Below are 16,266 nucleotides of genomic sequence, written 5' to 3'. Positions count from 1 at the left end.
GAAGAAACAAAATTTCAAAAAAATGAGGAGAGCCTTAGGAACCTCCAGGACATCTCTAAACATTCCAACAGCTGAATAATAGGGGTGCCAGAAGGAGAAAAGGAAGAGCAAGAAACTGAAAACATATGGAGAACTTCCCTAATCTGGCAAAGGAAAGAGATTTCCAAGAAGCCCAGGAAGCTCAGAGAGTCCCAAAGAAGTTGAACCCAAGGAGGAACACACCAAGGCACATCATAATTACATTAGCCAAGAGTAAAGATAAGGAGAGAATGTTAAAAGCAGAAAGAGAAAAGGAGAGACTTACCTACAAGGGAGTTCCATAAGACTATCAGCTGATTTCTCAAAAGAGACCTTGCAGGCAAGAAGGGACTGGAAAGAAGTATTCCAAATCATGAAAGGCAAGGACCTACATCCAAGATTACTCTACCCAGCAAAGCTGTCATTTAGAATGGAAGGGCAGATAAAGTGCTTCTCAGATACGGTCAAGTTAAAGGAGTTCATCATCACCCAGCCCTTATTATATGAAATGTTAAAGAGACTTATCTAAGAAAAAGAAAATTAAAAATATAAACAGTAAAATGACAACAAACTCACAGTTATTAACAACCGAACCTAAAAAGAAAACAAAAACAAACTAAACAAACAACTAGAACAGGAACAGAATCAGAGAAATGGAGATCACAGGGAGAGTTATAGGAGGGGTGGGGAGTAGGAGGAGAGATGGGGGAAAGGTACAGAGAATAAGTAGCATAAATGTTAGGTAGAAAATAGAGAGGGGGAGGTTAAAATTAGTACAGGAAATGTAGAAGCCAAAGAACTTATATGTATGACCCATGGACATGAACCAAAGGGGGGAATGCAGGTGAGAGGGGGTATGCAGGGTGGAGGGGAATAAAGGGGGAAAATGGGACACCTGTAATAGCATAATCAATAATATATACTTTTAAAAAAGGAAAAAAGTAAAAAAAAAAGAAAACGAAGGTCAAAACTATGAACAATAAAATGGCAATAAATACATATCTACCAACAATTGAATCTAAAAACAACCTTGGCTGTTGTAGCTAAGTGGGTTGAGTGCCGGCCTGTGAACCAAAAGGTCTCTGGTTCGATTTCCAGGGTATATGCCTGGGTTGTGGGCCAGGACCCCAGTTAGGGACATGCAAGAGGCAACCAATCATGTATCTCTAGAACATCAATGTTTCTCTCCCTCTCTTTCTCCCTCCCTTCCCCTCTCTCTCAGTATAAATACATAAAATCTTAAAAACAAACTGAGCAAACAAGAAAAACAGAGACAGAATCATGGAAACAAAGAGGGTTTTGATGGTGGCCAGATCGGAGGGGCTGTGGGAGAAGGGGTGAAGAGGTAAGGGGACTAAGAAGTACAAATAGGTAGGTACAGAATAGCCATGGGGGTGTCCTGTACAGTGCAGGAAATGGAGTAGTAGGGGTGTCCAACCTGTGGCCCGTGGGTCACATGCAGCTCAGGATGGCCATGAACGTGGCCCAACAGAGTCGTAAATCTACATAAAACATTGAGACTTTTTGTGTGATTACATGTTGCAATGTATTTAATATGTGGCCCAAGTAAACTCTTCCTCTTCCATTGTAGCCCCAAGACATCAAAAGGTTGGACACCCCTCGAGCCAAAGAACTTATACCCATGACCCATGGACACGAACAATGGTGGGTGACTGCCTAAAGGAGTAGGGCGTAGGGTGGGGGAGGGGGCAAGGGGAAAATTGGGACAACTGTAATAGCATAATCAGTAAAATATAATTTAAGAAGATGTTTTTAATTGAAAAAACATACATGCTCATGAAAAAATACAGATATGCATAAAAGAAAAAAAGAGCAAATCTGGTCTTCAGGGACTTCCTAATGCTCTTAGAATATTGCAACGTTGCTCAACAAGGTCCGTATCTAAGGCAGACTTCCTCACCCGTCCCCACCCCTCCCCGCAGCCCTTGGCCAGCCTCTCCATGTGCGTGGCCCTCCACCTGGGCCCTCCTCCCCCATCTTCACTCTCCCCGTTTCTACCCCTTCCTTCCCTGACTCCCCAGACCAGATCAGTCATTTGCTCCTAGAGACAGCATGTGCTAGTAACTGTGTGGCCACTGGATGGACTGCCAGCCTGTTGAGGAAGCTACTAGATCGTCTTGTATCCTCAAAGGCAGCGCTGTGGTTCAGTCAACATTCCCTGAGTGACTCCCACCACCCAGAGGGAACCAGTGCTCACAATGTGGCGACCACTTATCTTTCCAGAGGTAGTGGATGGGATAAAGTCTCCGAGCCATAAAGAAAGCACAATTTGAGGACTTCGAGGAGGTTCATTAAAATGCATACCAAGAAAGCAACAGGAGAAAACCCGGTCATTCACACAGCGTTCGGATGGGCTGATATGGATGGAAGGGAAGCGGCCTGGTTGGGTTTCTGATGTAGGATCACTACATATGAGGAACTGGTTGTGTCCCTACCTTTTGTGACCCGTCTGTTTTGTGGCTGCCTGTGATGTGAGCAGCGCTGGGGCCTGGCTGCCTCAGGGTCACCCACAGGAGCCCCAGGACATGCGTGTGTGGGGTCCAGACTCCAGCACCTTCCCACACTGACAGGAATCCATGCCCATCTCCCTTCCGGGGAGAGGTGCCAGGCCTCCACCCACTCAGGGCAAGGTCACCTGGCCTGGGAAAGGGGTTGGAAAGAGGCCCACCCAGGCAGTCACTGGCAGCTGAGGGGCCACATGGCAGGGTAAAGAATGCCAGCCTTGGAGTCAGGCAGACCCAGATTTGGGGTCCACTTCAGCCTCTTAACTAGCGCTGGCTTCTTAGGCCACTATTTTTACCAGTGTGAGCCTCAGTGGCGTCCTCTGTAAACAGGTGAAAACACCTCACAGCATCATTAGGATGAGAAAGAGTATCCTGCTTATAAAACTCCTGGTGGAGGGTCCGCAAATGGCGGCCTTAATTTTTAGCTACTTTTCATGGACTGTCCCTACCCAAAAAGGTTCTGTGGACTTCTACGCAACCAGCAGGGCCAGTGGTGTAGCTGCTGCCCACAGATTTTGTTTTCCAGTTAACACCCACGGTAACTTGCCGCTGGGGAGCCTCCCCTCCAGGCCGGGGGGCAGCACAGAGACCCTCAAAGCCAGCTGCACAGCAGGATAACTTGTGCAACTTGCACTCCAGGACAGACACCACCCATTATTGTGATTCAGAGGGACCCGTCCACAGGTGCCGTCCACTGAAGTATGCCAAGTCCTGAATGTGAGGCCCTCATAGCACCCAACTTGTAATAGAAACCGTCACGGTCCATAGTCGCTCCCCCCAAGGTCGTCGTCACCCCCCTCAGAACCCTCCGGGAGCTTATTCAGCGTTCTGGAGTCCGCCTCAGACGGAGCTGGAATCCCTGCAGCGTCCGCCAGCGCGTACGTGTGCCTGCGGGGGGCACGTGCTGCCCGGGTGAGTCCGGGAAGACACCCCTCCCCCAGCGCGTCTCGCCAGCGTATCCCACTGAGAGGGCTCATCACTTAAAACCCTAACTGTGCAGCACATACATTTAAAGACCTGGGCGGGGTGGGTGAAGTGGGCAAAGGGGTCAAAAGGTACAGGTTTCCAAATATAAAATGAGTAAGTCATGGGGGTATAATGGACAGCATAATAACCATCATTGATAATACTGTATTGCACATATGAAAGTAGCTAGGAGGGCAGATCTTGAAAGCTCTCATCACAGGAAAAAACTTTTCTACCTACAACGTACGCGGGCGGATGTTAACCCGGCTTACTTTGGTGGCCGTCCTGCCGTTTCTACAAAGATTGAGTCGTTACGTTGTGTGCCTGGCACTGATATAACGTTGTGTCATTTCTACCTCAGTGAAGCCAAAATGAAATAAAGACCAAAGTAAAATACAATTGTCCTCCCAATAAATCCCATTTCTTAAAAAGTCCCAATGAAATATTCAAATGCAGCTTCCTGTTACTCAGTGTGCTATTTTGCTGTAGCCACTGGGCAGTTTTATTAAGCACTTTGAGATTATCTTTGATGAAACGCCCTTGATGAAAAATTATATACATCTATACCATGAGTGTTTCATAAATGTACTGAAAACCCTAATTTTACTCATGTTTTGGGTTGTCACCTAAAACTGTGGGTATGGCCCTGGCCAGCTGGCTCAGTTGGTTGAAGCATTGTCCCCTATGCCAAAAGTGTGTGGGTTCGATTCTTGGCTAGGCATACACCTAGTTTGCAGGTTCGAGCCCTGCTCAGGGCATGCACAGGAAGCAACTGATCAATCTCTCTCACTCTCTCTCTCTCTCTCTCTTTTTCCCTCTCCTTCCTCTCTCTGAAATCAATAAACATATCTTCAGGTGAGGATTAAAAAAAAAACTGTTGGTATAAAATAGGACCAGGCTGAGGAATTATTGCTGTTACTTCGTTTTGCTTTGTTTTTTAAGTGGCATTCATCGGTGGAAGACAGGAACTTTCATAAAGAAACCAGGGATTGGCCAGTATTTGAAGGATGGTGAAGGGCTGGCTGTCATTGCCCAGGATTGTTTAAGCGACAGGCCACACAGGCAGCCCACCAGCAACCCTCGGCCTGAGAGGCTGCCCTGCGCCCCAGCCCGGCCCCGCACACAGCAGTGTGTCTTCCAACAGCACGCTTCTGCTGCTGCGAGCGGCAGTTTCCAGCTGCGGGTCTGCACTTCTCACAGATACAGAGAAAAGTTTGGGGTCCTGTGCCTCAGCAAATAAGGAAAATGCTTTCCTCAGAGGCTGTTCCAGTGACTGAGTGTTCCTTCCCGTCCTCTACAAGAATCGCCATCTGTTCTCCCAAATTCTCCTGGAAAGAGCATTGCAACCATGTCATCCTAATAGCAATGCTGTGGAGAGGAGGGAGGCACCTTGTTCCACTTCCTGCTCCTCATGCCCACCCCTGCAACCTTCTGCAGAGTCACATAGCCCAGACATCCTGGGGGGCATGTTTCCTGCCCCTTTTCTGCAAGGCAGGGACCACCCTCAAAAAAGGTCCTCAAGGAGACAGGTCCTGTAGGTTTGGTAACGTGACTTTCCTCTCCCTGGGTTGGGGTGGGGTGGGGTGGGGGCGGCACACAGGGGGCCTCACCCGTCAGCTTTTAGTCTGAGTCACACCATTGCACTTCCCTGCAGTTTCCTCCTGCTGAGCCCTGAGCTGTTTACAAAGCTCCTCCTATCCACAAAGCAGCCCCACAAGGGCTGTCCTCTCTCCAGGGCACGCAGGACGGCTGTAATCCAAGTTTCTCCTGCCTAAGGCCCTTTCTAACAGGGGACTGATTTAGGCTATCCGATGATCAAGGAGAGTGCAGGGTTGCCTGTGTGATAGCGTGAACACCCCCTGTCCAATAAACAGGCTTCTGGTGAGTAATGTCCCTTCCGTTTCCTCCCCACAGGCCCCTCAGCTGGTGGTGATGGTAAACGTGGCAGAAGCATCCACACCTCTTCCAGAAACCCCAGGGCTCATTTTGGGAAACACTTTCACAATTAGTGTCTTTTGAGAAAGAAATTTCTATTTACTTCTTAAAACTAATCTGATTTTTTAAAAGATTTTATTTATTTATTTATTTTTAGAGAGAGGGGAAGGGAGAAAGAGAAACATCAATGTGTGGTTGCCTCTCCTGTGTCCCCTCCTGGGGCCCTGGCCCACAACCCAGGCATGTGCCCCGACTGGGAATCAAACTGGCAACCCTTTGGTTCAACAGGCCTGCACTCAGTCCACTGAGCTACACCAGCCAGGGCTAAACTAATCTGATTTTTTCCAGAGGTAATTTCATCCTGGATTAAGGGGAGGCCCACCCCAAAATGGTCCTTCATAATTTTCCTTGAAATGACCCAGGAACCCCGAACATAATTACACTTCAAGCATATTTTTAGGAATTATTTATTTCAAACATTTACAATTTTCACTTTAAATGCAAAATAGCTGATAAAAAGAAAAAAAAAACATTGAAAAGCATATCATACTGACCCTTTGCCCCATATACAGACATCAGCCTCTGGTGTTTGCTTTTAGATAATTAGGTAAAAAAATAAAAACAAGCTTAAAACTATTATTTCTCTCCAAAATACAAAGTTGAGGTATTTATTTAACAGACATGTGGTCTCCGTCCAAACACGGTCTCCCCATCAGCGAGCGGCCCAGCTGCACGTGGCTCCAGGCCCTTCCCTCCAGGGCAGGTCTCCGCCTGATGTGTGCCCATAAACCGACCATGTCCCTTCATGTATCATTAAGGCCGCAAAATAACATAGAATGCCAACCATAATTGAAAAAAGTAAAAATTAGCAAATACAAAATCATTAAGGTTGCCATAGAAACACACTAGTGCTAGCACCAGACCACACAGGGGAGACGATATCAGAAGGACCTAACTCAGAGGGTGCTCAGCAGCAGCCGGCGCAGCAGCCGGGCCAGCTGGCCTTCCAGCTGACCCCCAGAGCCCGCGTGGGGAAGCTGGCTTCTGCTCCAAAGGCCCAACAGTTGCCTCTGCATCTCCAAATTAAGATAAACTTCCCAGCAGCTCCACCTGGAGCTAGATGCCAGACTCCTCCCTAGCAGCAGAGCTTAGCACCAAAGCAGCAGGGCAAGAACCTCCTGGACATACGTCCTGCAGGAAACCCGCGAACCACGGTCACTCCCAGCCCACTGCCCTGGGCTCTGCTCCCCACCAGGGCGCTGCCACCCCAGACCTGCCCAGCAGCAGAGCCACACCTCCCCCTCTCCCCAGGAGCGTAGGGGAACAAAAACGAAGTGAGCCCAGAGCCTGGCAGAAAACCACAGGGCCTAGGGCTCCATCAAAACAAAGGGCTCTCCGAGTTACTCATGGCTTTGTAGATGCAGCCAATGCTACCCCCTTGGCATTTGAAAAAAATGTTTTATTAATGCTACAAGAATTAAGGACCACTTTAGTTTAGACTTTGAACCAGCATATTTTTAACTTTCCCAACCCAGCAGGATAAATTGTCACGTTTAATTATAAATCATCACCACCCCAACATTTCACATCCGGCTGTGGGGCAGATCGCTACAGGTATCAGGTGAGGAACACCATTGTTGAGCATCAAAGGCACGTGAGCTGCCGAACCCAGGGAAGAATGGCCTGCGGGCTGAAGCCCCAGGTCACTGACCAGAGATCGGAGGGCAGAGAAAGACTGGGTGGACACTGAGAAAAGCCCACCACCCGGAGAAGAGAAATACTTTTCCTTCATTCACACCAGCTTATAAAAATGTAAAGGGGGGGAAAAAACCCTCTCCAATACAGGAAAAAAAAAGTGGTTCCGTTACAATAATAATGAAAGCAAAAACAATCTGGAGATCAAAGCTGCCTACCTCTCAGTAATTATGAGTTATCTGATTTCACATCTTCCACTAGCACCTCTCTGCCTGGTTTTGGTAACATCACTTGTGGGTAAAACTTTATAAAGAGTTAAAGAACCGTGGGCCCAGAATCACCCTTTATCATGCAGATTTTCACTGTGTTAATATTTCCCTTTAACAGCATTTTTGCTGTTCTCAAAGAAACTTTGTAGAAAAAAACCCCACCTGCCAGGCGTCTGTCAGCTTAAGAAAGCTGCCTGAAGCAGCAGCAGGCAGCTGAAACCCACAGACAGAGCCAGCACCGAAAGTCACCACCTGCCCAACATAGTAACAGTCTGAACCCGCCAACAGTAAATAAAGCGCAGTCATTTTCATCCTTTGCCACCTGTCTGGTACCGATGGTTGTTTTTCTAAAGAGTGGACTACTAGAAGAGTCTGTGCTCTGGTAAATTTTTGGTCTGTGGTTACACAACTGATTTGAATCATAAGCTTCATGCTGGGGCACCCCATGATACATGAAGGCACTTGTCTGGGTAACCACTCTCAGCGGTGAATTTTCAAAGCCTGGACAGAAAAGGGAGCTGAAGTGGTTAGTGTCAGAGACACAGGAGACATTTAGCTGGAGCTTCAATGCTAACTGAACTGAATCACATTCAAGGAACTAAATAAAAAGAGGAAGGCACTGAGGGGTTTTTCAACGAACCTCCCTCCCACTGATAACAAGGGCTGTCGGGGGCGGGGGTTTTCAGCTGACCCTGCTGGGTAGCTGTGGGCGGCGGGCTTCCCAGCATGGCCACCAGGAGATGGACACCGTGCCCTTCACAACCGCAGAGAGGAGTAGTAACAGCTGCTCTCCCCCAAATTAGAGAAGAAGCAGGCAATTTTTTTTTCACTTTTTAAGACAAAAAAACACAATCTAGAATGGAACCAGTCTATTCTCTAAGACAGGAAGATCACTTTTTCTCCTCCCCCTTTTCACCTAACTCGGTTGCATGCCGAAGTCACTGGGCTTCTCCCCAAGTCACTTGTGTACCGACCCTCAGCTAGGATGGGATCTTCCACCCTCTCAAGAATAGCCAGCAGTTCTTTAAAAACAAATTAAAATACATTCCTGTCGGGTTCTTCTGTCTTTTCAGATACGTATGTCCTTCCCTGTCACTCAGGCTCAGGTGAAAACAAAATACACAGGGCTGGAGTCGAACCTTTTGATCTCACTAATGGCAGGAGCCCCCACCCCCACCCCAACGCCAGTTCTCCCTTTGGGGGAGCAAGGGACAGGGCCGTGGAGAATACTGGTTTTCAGAGGCTGCATCCCCTTCGGCCTCTGTCCCCGAGTCCCCGCTTCCTCTCTGCTTCTCTCCTCTCCTCCTGAAGTCCTGGGAGGAGACTGAGAGGGAAACTGAGTCAGTGCAGTTGCTTCTGGATTCAGCAGGTGCCTAGGGCTAAGATTCACATTTAGCAAAATGCTAATGAGGAGCTAATTACAATTCCACTTCGAACCATCTGGTCCTGAGATACTATTCACCTCCCCCCTCAGCTGTTTTTCCAGTGTGGGGAGGAAAGGCAGTCGAAAGCTTCCGCAGCCCGGGCGGTTGAAGAAGAGCCGTCCTCAGGCCTAGAGAAACTGCAATGAGAAGGCACTTCGGTTTCCAGAGTCTGAGCTGGAAGATGAAACTGTGCGGTGGGCCAGGGAGGAGGCGACTGGAGGTCTTCGGGTGGACATCTCCCATCTCCTGAGGGCACAGCTTGGGGAGCTTCGTCGCAGGTGCAGGCGGCCCGCAGTTTGTCCGGACAAAGCCCTGTCTGAGGCCTCGGCAGCCGCCCTGCTCTGCCCACCTCAATGTCCAGTGGACTCTTGACACCCTCTCTGCATAGGCCCCAAGTCCACTCTAACCCCTTTAGGCAGGGCTTTGGGGAAGGGTGGTCCAGAAACTCAACCACCTCTTCCTTCTGAACAGGCCCAGCAAACCTGTTTTCATCCAGTGTCGAACCGTCTGCGAGGCCCATCCATCACAGTGAAGCCAGAGGCCCCCCACACCAGAGCTGAGCTGGAATGACAGTGACGAGCCAGCATGTGCTTTGTCATCAGCGCAGTTCAGCAGGTGTGACATCCCAGCCTGCCAGGTGCCACCCGGCCAGCTACTGGGGGAAGAAATAGTCTCTGTTGCTGATGTCATACTGGCTCTGTGGGCCCTGGGCGTCGGGTCGGCTGTGCCTCGAGGTGCTGTCGGACCCCAGGCTGCTGGGGGACACTGGTGGGGAGATGAGGGGCGCCAGCACGGGCGTGGGCTTGGGCCTCTCGGGGACCAGCTGTCCCAGAGAATAAGGTGGGTGCATGCTCGTCTTGCCTTCTTTCAGAGCCTGTAGCTTCCACGTCTTCTTGAGCCTTCACACAGACACACAAAGACAAACCACACAGATGGTTAGTCCCCCCTGTGCTGCACCTGCGTGAAAAACACCAACAGCTGGCCACCTGGGGGCCCGCAGTCCCAGGTTTCAGCTCAAAAGAGCGATGACTATTTATTCCATCACCTGCTCTTTCCTCAACAGGCATTACACAGTACTCCGAGGAGCTGGGGTTCTGAAAACACCCCAAGAGAATAGGTACGAGTTGTTTAAAAATTTACAGTTAGAGAAACTGAGGCACTCATGGCCATGAGTGTCCCTTTATAGCAGCGGGAACTTAATTTGTCCTGTTCCAGAGGTTGTCCATAGGCACACATCAGCTCCAAATCCATTTACTTAAAAGAGACAAAGAGCATATTCTTCAGTGGGGAAGGGAAAAGGGCCTCTCGGTGAAAGGAAGGCTGGCAGGAGGCACATAATTTGCAGCCGCCATTTCCCAGCAGGACAGGGGCTGCACTGCCCGCTCCCTGAACAGCCCCTCCTCCGCAAAGCTCCCGCACCCGGGGCCACTCCCACCTCGCTGGGGGTTCTCATGGCTCAGCCCTGGGCACCACTCAGGCTCAAGTGACTCATCTGACAGGAAAGTCAACGTTAAACAGGAAGGAGATAGACATCTCTCTGATCACAGCTTCTCTCACCCTGCTCCCTCCTGGGCCCAAAGCTGTGAAAAGTCACCTGACAGCCCAAAGAAAGACGAGAGGGTGATAGCGATCTTTAAAGGTACAGTCAGGTCTCCTTCCCAAGCGGCCCTTTGACTGTGCGACTGTGCGACTGGCAACTCCTTTCCTCCCTCCTGCCTCCCACTGTGTCACTGACTGACTTACTGCCAACCAGCCCCTCACAGCCAGAGAGAGGTGGTCTCAAGTCCACCAAGGTCGGCTACTCCAGGAAGGGCTGGGAGGCAGGAGGGGAAACCAAAGACGAAAACAAGGCCCGGGGATTTTCTTGGGTTTCTTTTTATATTGACAGGCTATTCCTGTGTTTGTTTTGATAAATAATTGATAGTTGGCACCAAACCCGCCAGTGGCTCTTAGCCTGTTATCCAGTAGAATAAACTGCCTATAGAATGTTCCCGAGGGCTTCACCAGCAGGCACCAGGCAGGAGGGGAGCACAGCAGGGTCCCACGGGAGCTATGCTGGGCCCTTGGATGGAACTCTCTGCCCCCATGAGAAGGAGGACAGAGGCATTACATGCTGGATTCCAAAATATTTGAACTCTCTGGCCCAGGAATTCCGCTTCTGGGAATATGCCTCGAGGAAATAACCCAGCTGTGGAAAAAGCTTTATGCACAAAGATGTTCAATATAATGTTTTACATAAAAGCAAGACAACCCCCCAAATGCCCGATCGTAGGGGGCTGGTTAAGTGAACCTGGGTGCATCCGCCTGATGGAGGAGTCTGCAGCTACAGACAGTGAGGCTCGAAAAGGCTGTGTGATGTGAAATATGCTTATGTTGTAACTAATGCTGAATTTAAAAGGCAAGAATCAGAGTTTTAGGTTCAGAATAATTAATCATAGCTACATAAAAGCAAACAAGAAACTGTGCAGAGGAAAAAGACTCCGGAAACTCATTAAGTGTGAGGCGCTCTTGCTCTGGGTGCCGACTGCACCGCGGTGCTCGCCCACAAAGCCTCACGGAGCTGCGCACTCGTGCGGTGCGCGCTCTTCGTGCGGTGCGCGCTCTTCCGTGTGCTCGTCAGACGTCCTCCGCACGTTTGCGTTTTAAAAACTAACAGTGCCTCTCTTTGCATAATCTATGATTTTTTCCTTGTCAATACTTAGCAAATGGCAAGTATTTAGCAAATATATAATAGCACAATTTTTAAAATCTCTATTGATGTTATTTAACCAACATGGAAAGCTGTCTCCGCCCTCAGTTTTTTCAAAGTAACTGAGAAAAATGAGCTCTCCTTCTCTTGAAATATTTTGAGGAGCGAATGAGACATTTCTGAGCTCAAAGGGACTTTCGGACCAGCCAGCCTGAGCATGTCCACACCGGCACGGCCCTGCCCTGCACTGGCCAGGGTCTGGGAAGGGCTTGGGGGCTCGAGAGGGCCCCAGGGCAGATAGAAGGAAAGACAGACAAGCTGTCACCTTGGCCTCCACCTTTTACCTAGTTTACATATTTGGGCTTCAGAATGTTTGTTTAAAGAAAAAGTTCTACAGCTGAAAGTTTGAAAAATAAAAACATTCATAACTCTCACTCTTTGTAGAAAATAAAATAGAGAAACCAAGACCTAGGGAGAGGAAAGGGGCCCCACCCCCAAGGCCATCTGAGAGTCCCTGCCCCGCCATGAAGGCAGGAGAGTCTGCCAGTTTTGAAATGTTGGAATGAGACTGTATTCAGTACAAAATTCTCTAAATCAAAGGTAAAGGACATAGGGAAGTCCTTGCCTAGGTGACGGTCCATTCTGGACAGATGCACAGAAAAAGAATTCTCTGCTCTGGGAACTCCACTTCCCCAGAGCAGCACAGCCGGAACCAAACAGGCAGAAGTGGCAGGGCCTGGGGGAAGGGCGGGCAGGACGGGTCCGGTCTTGAGCAGATGTTGTAAGTCACAACATCTGCTCAAGAAGGTGGCCCACCTTTTTGAATGGCACACTTAAACTTTAAAAAAATTATCGCTGATATTAGTGAAAAATGTTTAGGAAAATACTTTGCTTGAAATACCAAATAAATGCATTAAGAAGAAAAATACATGGACTATAAGGATGTATATCCACCTGCTGCTCAGTCCACCTGTCGTGGGTGGCCACCCAGCGGCCACTGCGGTCAGGCCATTTCAGCAATCCTGGACTCCGACGGGGCCTCTGGGTTTATACCTTTTCCTGGACATGAAGGACTTGGGGAGTAAAGGGAATTTTCATCACTTGAAATAACTGGCCTCTTTTCAAATAAATTTGCCTTATATGGGAGAAAATGGAAACTTGCCAGGCTAGGAAATAAATTGCTGATGTGTTCCCAGCACAGGGCACGGAGCCTCTAGGGACTCTGGTTGTGTAGCAACCAGGCAGTGCTCAAGCACCATCAGCACATGAGCAAATTAGGTCTGTGATGAGCTCTGTGACCAGCTGCAACCCAATGCTTCTCTGTTAGTGATTAACAACCCAACAGCACGGCATTGCTTGTAAATGGTGCCACTGGCCAATGGTGGGCTGATAGGACCACCTGGATCCACCCATTAGCTGACAACAGGCAAGAGTGGTTGGCTGGGACTCTCAGGACGTGGGTTCTAGTCCTGGCTTTGCTAATAACAGACTGTGTGTCCTTAGGCAAGTCATCTTGCCTCTTGAGGCTATTACCTCATTTATAAAATTAAAGAATTCAACTAAATGACCTCTGATGCCTTATCCATAGAGCATGAGCTTTGTGTTTGGATCTTGGCCTTGCCATTTGTAGCTGTGACCACTCTACCTCTTTCAGCTTTAGTCTCTTCCTCTGTCAAGTGGAAATCGTGATATTTACTCTGCGTGGTCTGTGGTGGGCTATGAGAAAGGCCTGCTGAAGCCCTAATGATGTGGAAGTAGGAGTAGGACACAGAGGCGAGCACCGGAGGCGAGAGCAAGGACCCCCTTAGGAGGCAGCAGAGGAGCCCTGAATGCCGCCCCGAAGGTGTCACTCGCAGTGAGTTCTGGCCTTTCCAGGGAGCTAACTCTGCTGGTGAGAAACTTTATCTTCCACACACCCCTTGGACAGTTTGCTCGCCACTTTGTTGGGAAATCAAAGTGAAAACGACCCTGGACACATTGAGTTGTCACTGGCTCATCTCCCAGCCCAGACCACCTTGTGGTCAGGCTATTTCAGGGCCACTGTAAGGACCCAGTGAGTTAACCTGTGGAAACATCTCGGCCACAGTCTTACTTCCTCCCCAAACACCTGCAAACACCACCTCCCACAATCACCAGCCAGAGTCTCTTGAAAGTTACACATGAGGCAAGAGAAAGAAAGGAGAGAAGTTTCTCTTCCATCACATTATCATTGTCAAGGTCAGGGCACAGCCTGACTTCTTGTAGGGCTTTAGCACCTGCAAGTTCTGCAGTAAAATCATGAACATTGGAAGTTTTCTCTACTGCCCATTCATTGGGAACACTGTTAGCTGGTTTTCCTGCAAGCCTGGGAGTCAGTGGCAAAACCAGTGGCCAATGGAGAGACAGAGTGGGATGAAATGGGCCCCAGCTCAGCCTGCATGTTTCCTGACCATGGCGGGAGGAGACAGGGAATGTTGCCAAGGAGGTCTGACCAAGCACCTGAGATTCACCTGTGTGCATATTGGTGCTTCTCACACGGTACCTTAATCACCTTAGTGTGTGGCTCTTTGAGGAGAAGAAAGGCCACATTTATCTTATAGTCCCAGAGCCTAAGGCTTTTCTTCAGTGTCTAACACTCTCCCTCTGGTTTGCACAGCCAGGTTTTCCCAGTGCTCCTCCCCCTTAACCCCTCCCTTAGCACCTCCTCCTCTACACAGCTGTTCGATGTTGCAACCCCGGAATTCCACCGGATGCTGTCACCGGCCCTGTTCCCATCCTCTGCCATCTGCACGCAGCACTGATCAGAACTGTCCACCAAACGTGTCCACTTGGGGTTTTCACAGGCACCTCAAACTCAGTGGCCCCAAACGAGAATCATCGTTTTTCACTCAGCTGTTCTTCCTTCCAGTTTTAGTGAGTGACCCCACCATCTGCCCAACTGCTGCAGCCAGAAACTTGAGGGTCAGACTTGACTCCTCCCCCTCCTTCCTTCTCTTCATCTAATGTCATCAAATTTTGTCAGTCCCACCTCTGAAGTATATGTTGAATTGTGTGTGGATCTCTAACTCATGGCCACCACCCCGCGCAGGCAAAGCTGGCTAGATAAGAGATACAAAAACACCCTGGGCCACGCCCCAGGACCCTTCTCACCTCAGGATGATGCCAATGCAAAGGAGCGTCCCAAAGGCCAGGCTTCCTCCAGCCACCAGGAATGTGTACAGTGGTATTGGAGAATCTTGCACTAGAGGGGAAAAAAAAGAAGAAGAGGAGCAGAAAGAAGAGAAGAAAATAAACCACTCAGCTGGTGCTATCAAGTCTCAAAGGAGCCCTGGCTGGCGTAGCTCAGTGGATTGAGCACCGGCCTGCGAACCAAAGGGTCCTTGGTTGATGCCCAGTCAGGGCACATGCCTGGGTTTCAGGCCAGGTCCCCAGTAGGGGGGTGCAGGAGAGGCAACCATACACTGATGTTTCTCTCCCTCTCTTTCTTCCTTCCTCCCTTCCCCTCACTAAAAATAAATAAATAAAATCTTTTTAAAAAAGTCTCAAAGGAACCTCACCCCCAGAGGAGGAAACAGCTCTGCTAACCGGTAGGCCACGTGCCAGTTTTCTGGCCAAAGCAGACTCCCAGCAGACTCTGACAGACCCCAGGATTCTGCCACTTGGCAAGATATACAGCTCAAGCTCACAGCTTCAGAGACCTGTGGCCAGCCACAGACTCCCACTCACTTTCAGAGTGGCTTTTCTAGTGGCATTCAGCCTGTCCCCACGAGGCACAGAGGGGCAAGAAGTAGAAAGCTTTGGTGACCTCGCTGATGGCAGTTCCATTGAGGACGATGTCAGGGAGGCTCAGGTGCTTTAAATCAACTGTTTGGGTCCAGCCTTCTCCTCCATAGGGCGTCATCGCTTGCCTGCCTTCCCACTTGGTACTCAAGCCCCAGCCTTAAGATCTTCATCTGCTCTTCCACGTGCCCTGTCCTCTCCCCTCCCAAGGCTCTCCGCACACCTCTCCCCCAGAACGCTCCTCCCACCTTCACTACCCCTCTTCTGTCTCATCCCTACTTGGCCTTTTGGTCTCATATGAGATGAGGTCACTTCCTTTGAGCTGTGACCCCATTTCAGCCTGGGTAAGTGCCTCCCTGTTACTTCTCCAGCTCCAGCTCCACTCTGAGCCCCCTGAAAGCAGGGACCACAGGGGGCCTTTCACTGTCACTCCTGCAGCAGACCATGCGCAGAAGAGCAAGGAGGGCAAAATGAGTGAGAAGGAAAATGGAGGGGGCGAGGTCTAAAGATAGGAGGCCTGACCCACTAGAGACTACGGCCTTTGATAGGACTTTGGCTTTTACTCTCCCAAGCCAGGAGAGCTTGGGTTTGTGTTTTAAAAGCTGCTCTGGCTGCTGGTTGGAGGAGAATGTTGCAGTGGACCAGTGGACAGCTCCTAAGGTCCTGCAGGGTGAAGGACGGCACCGCCTGGACCAGGTGTGGGCAGTGGAGATAGTGAGAGATGGTCAGCCTCTAGACATGTCTCAAGGTTCAACCGTCAGGACCTGCCGGGGATTTGGACCTGAGATACAGGGTAAAAAGACCCAGATCTCCAGGGTCTGAGCAACCCAAAGAATATGGTGCCAGTTACTGAGATGAGAAAGATGGAGAACAGATTTGGGTTGGAGAGGCAGCAAGGCATCCAGCATTTCAGACATAAGTTTGAGGCTTCTAGCAGGCATCCAAGCAGACATGCCAGCTAGGCCATGGATACATGAGCCTGGGTC

At 49.6% G+C, this 16,266-nt stretch overlaps 1 protein-coding gene across 2 annotated transcripts in view; it reads right to left on the bottom strand.

Moving 5' to 3' along the window:
* Positions 1–6,083: 6,083 nt before the first annotated feature.
* IL6R (interleukin 6 receptor) overlaps positions 6,084–16,266 on the bottom strand; it is a 47,546-nt gene continuing 37,363 nt past the window's right edge. Inside the window, exons 9-10 of one of the 2 annotated variants that reach the window (XM_036015593.1) lie at positions 14,654–14,741; positions 6,084–6,266 (exon numbers count right to left, since the gene is read on the bottom strand). In XM_036015593.1, the coding sequence (XP_035871486.1) occupies positions 6,248–6,266; positions 14,654–14,741 (107 nt within the window). In that variant the 3' untranslated portion in view covers positions 6,084–6,247. Of the gene's footprint in view, positions 9,732–14,650; positions 14,742–16,266 lie in introns of both variants that reach the window. The other variant, XM_028503105.2, reaches the window with a different exon arrangement.

The sequence above is a fragment of the Phyllostomus discolor genome, chromosome 14, assembly GCF_004126475.2.
Source record: "Phyllostomus discolor isolate MPI-MPIP mPhyDis1 chromosome 14, mPhyDis1.pri.v3, whole genome shotgun sequence".
In the NCBI taxonomy this organism is placed as follows: domain Eukaryota; kingdom Metazoa; phylum Chordata; class Mammalia; order Chiroptera; family Phyllostomidae; genus Phyllostomus; species Phyllostomus discolor.
This window is presented reverse-complemented; position numbering and strand designations above follow the sequence as displayed.